Genomic DNA, 6,095 nt, shown 5'->3' on the forward strand with positions numbered 1-6,095 from the left:
TCACGAGCTGGCAGGATCCAGTTCACTCATACAATTCCCTCACCCTGAGTTGAGCTGTCGTCCCTGACTCCCCAGATCCTTACCCACTCTCTTTCTGTACACTCCCTCTTCTCAACATCAGCCAACTGCTGTAGGAGTGCCCACGACCAGTCCCTATTCTTCTGATTCTGGTTCCTAAGCATCCAACTATGGACATCCCGTGGCGTGGCAAGATTGCACGTATCTGGAAATCTCCATGGTGTTGGTCATACAGGAGTGTCCTGGAGCCATAAACGTACACAGAAGCCTGGGTGTCTGTCCATGACGGGGCTACATTTTTGCAAACTGTGTATGGGCAGGTGTGTGGCATGTATTCAGTTGTTGGAAAAGTCATGACATATTTTTCTGTTTTTTTTTTTTTTATGTCAACATGCATCATGACTTTTCTGACAATCCAATATATGGGTATGCCATGTTCCGTTGCATCTGCTTGTGTCCTGTTGGCAAACTTTCCTGATCGGGCCACAGTCTACAGAGAGGGAGTGGGCTCTGGGCAACCTCAATATGGTTTGGGGGGCAGCCTCAACATGGTTTGGGAGGTAGCTAGGCCCACAGATGATGGCTATCTACAGATTGGTAAGGGACATGGCTGGACAGTGTGTCTAAAACTTTAATGTGCACCCGAATCATTTGGGGGTCTCCTTAAAGTACAAGGTCTGATTCCACAGGTTTGGGATGGGGCCCGAGCTCCTGCATTTCTAACCAGCTCCCAGGCAATGCCATAGCTGCCAGTCCTGAGTCAGCCTCAGGACTGAGTAAGAAACCAGACAATAATTTGGAGGATCCTACTTGTAGCTTGGTCCCAGAACCAGATGCAGCTCAAATTCCTCTCATTTAGAAAATAACATAAAAGGGAAATCAGCAGATGGCGGAATGGCTACATCTCTGGACTCCCATGTAGTCAATCACGGTTCGAGTCCTGGACCCAGTGGCTTAAACTCACGCCGGGGGTGTGTGTGCGTGCGTGCCCAAGATCCCAAGAGGAGAATGGAGGAGATGGGATTGCAGTGTGGCCATGCCCTCTGGGGGGTGATTTCTTGCCTTTTGTTTCTCTGTCTCTGTCTGTCTTTCTGGCGAGTACAAGCGCCCTATAGCAAAAACTTCTCCAACAAAAAGAAAAGAACATAAAAGGGTCAGCCCGTGGCCTGGTGGCGAAGGCTGCTGAATCCCACACAGTTGGTCTCACAGTTTGAGTCACAAACTTGGCAGCTTGAGAAACGTACCAGGTGTGTGTATGTACATGCCCAAAATCTCAAAAGGAGGGAGAATGAAAGAGGAGGGATCGTGGCATGATCATTCCTCATGGGGGGGCGGCTTCTCATTTTCCCTCTCTCTATTTTTCTCAGTGAATACATGCACCATTTTGCAAATTAAAAATAGTAACAACTTAAACATCCTTTCATCACCTCCCTCAAGCTTTCTCTCCCTCCAGCTACCGCCTTTGTGTCCGTTTCTGATCACAGCCAAACTGCTCAGAAGCACCTTCTCTAGTTCTCTCACCCGCTCAGTCTTCACCTGGGCTTACTGTGGTGCCATTAAACAGGTGTTTCCAACCTCATCTAAGGCCCCTTACAGGCAGCTAGCTTCACCCTTTTCTTTTCCTGTGATCTTCATCAAGCCACAGGAAGCATGGCAACCTCCTTAGCCAGCCCACCTTCCTCTGCAACCTGAAGTATAGGTTCCCCTCCCTTCCCTTCCCCTCTGTGTTCTCCGCTAACTCTCCCAGGACAATGACTTCCAAGCGCACATCTCCAACTCAGATTTCTCCCTGACCTCCAGTTCATGTATCATCTGGCTCCTCGGTATGGGCTTTCAGCAGTTCAGAACCACATCCAATACTGCCCCACCCCACCCAGCCTGCCCATTCTCCAGTGTTCTCATCTTCCCATCCATCTTCTGGTTTGAACCAGACAGTGCAAGCCCGACACCTTCTTCTTCCTAGCCCCCTATATCCGAGTCAGCCATCTGCCATTGGCCCCTGTTCATTTTAACTTATGTCTTCCATGTGTCTCCACTCCTCTCCCAGGGCACACGGCCACCACCGTATCTACCACCTGAGAGGCCACAGTGGTCCAGCTGGGCTCCTGTATCTGTATTTCCCCGCTGTCATCCCCTCTCCCAGCACTCAGAGGGATGTTTCAAAAATGCAAATTTAGGGCCAGCCTACAGTGCAGCAGTTAAGCACTATGGATCGAGAGTCCAATCCCATATGATCGACCACAGATCAAATCCCAGCCCAGGTGACTTGAAAATCATACCAAGTGTGTGTGCGTGTGTGCCCAAACTCCTGATGGGAAGGAGAAATGGAGGAAAAAGATTTCAGAGTGACCATGTCCCTTGGGGGGGTGCTTTCTCTTTCTCCCTCATTGGCAAGTGCATGTGCCCTTTAGCAATTAAGAACATGCAAATGTAGTTATTTCCTACCCCCCACTTTGCCACTTTAAGCCTTTCAAGATTGCTGTTGCCCTTCATATAAAACTAGATAAAGTAGGGTCCACAGGGCCTGCCTGTGGGTGAGCCCAGCACAGCCCTCTGCCCAGGTGCCTTCGGCCCCACTGCATCCAGCTGCCATCTTCACAGCCCTCAGCATCATCTGTAATCTCATGATCACTTTCATGATTATCTGATAATGATCATGTCCCTTACCACACTATGGGTCCCCAGGGCAGGCACCTTGGCTCTCTGAGTCCCCAGTGTCTCCCAATACCTGGCAGAGCATGGGCATTAGAAAGCCTTTGGGAGGCTCCTGATCCCTGCCAAGCAAAATCGGTTTTGAGACAAGCTGGGTCTATGGGCTTTAGATGAGATTAAGGCATTACTATTAATTTTGTTAGACAGGAAAATGATGTTGTGATGAGGCTTTTAAAAATTTCTTTATCTATTGGAGAGACATATTGAAGAGTTTATAGGTGAAACATGATGTCCGGGATTTGGTTCGAAGGACTCCAGCCAAATAGATAAATAAAATAAACATTCAGTGAGAGAACAAAGGGACAAATAAATCCCCTTCTGCTTGTCTGTTCCTGTTGACAGCTCCAGGGCCTGCAAGGATGCTGGCTGTCCCAGAGATGGGCCTGCAGGGGCTGTATATCGGTAAGGTCCCCCACCACTCTGCCCTAACCTGCCACCCCACTTGCCCCGGCCCCAAGACCCACCTGCAGGTTGTCCTCTCTCAGTAGAGGTTCCTGAGAGCCAATGAGGGTGTGTGTGCACACGTGCAGGGCAGATCTGTGTTTACTGGACCCCAGAATGTGTATGAGTGAGCGTGCATATGAGTATGTGTGCACAGCAGGTTTGTTTAACTGAACCCCCTGTGGGTGGAGGGAGGGATCTGTATATGTGAGTGTGTGTGAGTGTGCATGCATGTGCACAGGGCAGGTCTGTCCACAGGATGCCCCGTGTGTGTGTGTGTGTGTGTGTGTGTGTGCAGGGAAGATCTGTGTTTATGGGACCCCCTGTGCATGAATGAGTGAATGTGTATTCACGTGTGTGTACTGGGAGGCTTCATGTGTACAGGGTTGTATGTGTCCATGGATTTGGCGTAGGGTGTGTGTGTGCAGGGCCCTGTGTGAAGGTGTGCCTGTGTGTCTGTGTGTTGGTGGGCAGCTCTGTGTGCACAGGACCTGTGTGGGAGTGTGTAGTCTGCAGGTGGGTGTGCATGCCCAGAATTCTGTGTGTGCATGCCATGCACGTCTGCCTGTGCCGGTTGGGAGCAGCTCTGGGTTCTCTGCAGGGGTGGGAGGCTGGAAGCAGGGACACTCCTCAGGAAGTCCATTCACAAAGACCTGGCGGCCGGGCCCTTCCTTCCTGCCTCCCTTCCCAGGCTAGAGCCAGCCACAGCAGCTCAGCCTCTCAGGCTGGAGCTGGTGGCAGGGCCTGAGCTGGCTTCTGAAAATGACCACCACGTCTCCACTTCTCCAGCACCTCTGACAGACTCCAGCCCTGTCCAGGCACTTCTCAGAGTCCCCACTCCCCCACCCCCCGCCCATACATACCGGGTTGCCTAAGACCAAGGAGGGCTGGGATCCATCCAGGGCCACATGGCCAAGCTGGGACTGAGAGAGCGCAGGCCCTGCCCTGGCTCAGCCTAAAGCCAGATAGACCTGCCTTGTTTGTGAATGGATCGGATCGTCATGCCAGATCCCACTCCACCTCCCTCGTCAATCCATGGGGATCCATGGATTCCAGGGCAGCCCCAGCACCCTCTTCACATGATGCCATCAAAGCTCAGTGTGCTGATGACCAGCTATGAGCCCACACTGGCCCCGAGCTGCCTGGTCCCCCCAGGCAGGCCCTGGGCTGCCTCCAGGGCTGCTCTACTTCCTCCTACGCTGGGCCTGTAAGAGGGTCTCAGTGGGGCCTCCTGTGCCCAAATGCTGGCTCTGGGGGGGGGGGGGGGGGCAGGTAGTCAGACCTCCTAGTGTGTGGACCCCCAGTTCAGGGCCAGACTAGGCGGAGGTACAGCCTCTCCCTCTGGACCCTTCCAGGCAGCCAGCTGGGCTCTTGTAGGGAGGGAGGAGGGGGAACTCCAGAGTCTTGATTAGAACCATGTGGCGCAGCTTGGGGTGAGGGGAGCAGCCCCACCTCTGGGCCAGCTGCCCCACCTCCCAGCAATTAGTGTCGCGCTCCACGCTCTGAACTCACTGCCTGTCTCCTGCCTTTCTGTCTCTGGGCCTGTCACCTGCTGCCACACAAGGCTCTCTCTTCCCTCCCCTGCCGTATGTCCAAGGGGTGCTGGGGAAGACAAGGAGTCCCCAGGTGAAGCATGGTTCCTCTCTAGGAAAGGCTGCCTCAGACTAAACAAAGGCTTTGAGCCCTACCCCTGCCTCACACATGTCCTTCTCCAGTGGGGCTGGGGGAGGGGGGCCCTGGCCTTGGCTCTGCAAGGACTGATGGAGAATCTCCTGGCCCCAGGCCTGGGCCCAGCCACCAACCCCATACCCTGATTGTACCAGGTGCCCTGCCCTCTCTTTTCCGCAGGCTCCAGCCCAGAGCGATCCCCAGTGCCCAGCCCACCCGGCTCCCCAAGGACCCAGGAAAGCTGCGGCATTGCCCCCCTCACTCCCTCACAGTCTCCAGTAAGCCTGGGCAGGAATCGGGGTGGTGGGTGGCCTGGGTGGTACAGAGAGGGGTCATGCCAGGCAGAGCCTGGCCTGGAAGGAGGAGGGGGAAGGGGCGACCATGCTCTCTGCCTGCACACTCCAGCCATGCAGGTGGCCTTGGGCTGTAGGGGTGACAATTCCACTGAAAAGATGAACCGCATATAACTAATCAACTCCTAAACCCCCTGCCACAGGAGGACACCCAGGGGCCACTGAGGCTGCCCTGGCTGGAATAGGTGTTCCTGAGCATGTGGCTTTTTGAGATCCTCAGAGCACTGGGACTTACCAGTGCGGCTTCCCATTCAGTCAACCACAGCCACATCTTGCTTGAATATCTTTTGTTTTGTTTTGATTTTTGTGACCGGGTGTGTAAACTTGCAAGAGACAGAAAGAGACATGGAGTGGGGAGTGAGAAAGACCCGCCCCGGGGGGGGTGGGGCAAGGAAATCCCTCCTCCTCCATTATCTTGGGATTTGGGGCGTGTATACATGTGCACCTGGCATGTTTTTTAAACCACCAGTCTGGGCCTTGAACCATGTAGTTGGCCATGTGGGACCCAGTTGCCTTAACCTCCACACCATCTACTACTGGTTCCCCCACAGTCCTATCTTTTTTTTAATCAATTTATTTATTTAGAGAGGTTTTTGCCTTAGGGCATATGCACTCACTGGAGAGAGAGACAGTGAGATGGGCTTTCTGAGCAGTTGGCATGTCCAGGGCTCCACTGGAGTCTGCAAGGAAGGGAGCCCAGACCGGGAGGCATAAGTGGGGGGACAGGGCTGAAGCACAGCATGGGGAGGGGCCCCCAAGTACAGGGAGCTGGCCTTGCTGGCTGCTCGCTAACTAGGTCTTGCATTTGCAGAAGCCAGAGGTCCGAGCCGCCCAGAAGGCCTCCTTCTCCGTGGTGGTGGCCATCGACTTTGGCACCACCTCCAGTGGCTATGCCTTCACCTT

The 6,095-nt window shown here is 53.7% G+C and overlaps 1 protein-coding gene across 1 annotated transcript in view; it reads left to right on the forward strand.

Annotated features, from left to right (window-relative positions):
• The first annotated feature begins 3,075 nt into the window (after nt 1-3,075).
• Nucleotides 3,076-6,095, forward strand: part of HSPA12B (heat shock protein family A (Hsp70) member 12B) — a 20,000-nt gene continuing 16,980 nt past the window's right edge. Inside the window, exons 1-2 of the mRNA XM_027766450.1 lie at nt 3,076-3,132; nt 5,020-5,117. Coding sequence (XP_027622251.1) covers nt 3,090-3,132; nt 5,020-5,117 — 141 coding nt within the window. The 5' untranslated portion in view covers nt 3,076-3,089. The remainder of the gene's footprint in view (nt 3,133-5,019; nt 5,118-6,095) is intronic.

The sequence above is a fragment of the Tupaia chinensis genome, unplaced genomic scaffold (assembly GCF_000334495.1).
Source record: "Tupaia chinensis unplaced genomic scaffold, TupChi_1.0 Scaffold143574_1, whole genome shotgun sequence".
Taxonomy (NCBI): Eukaryota; Metazoa; Chordata; class Mammalia; order Scandentia; family Tupaiidae; genus Tupaia; species Tupaia belangeri.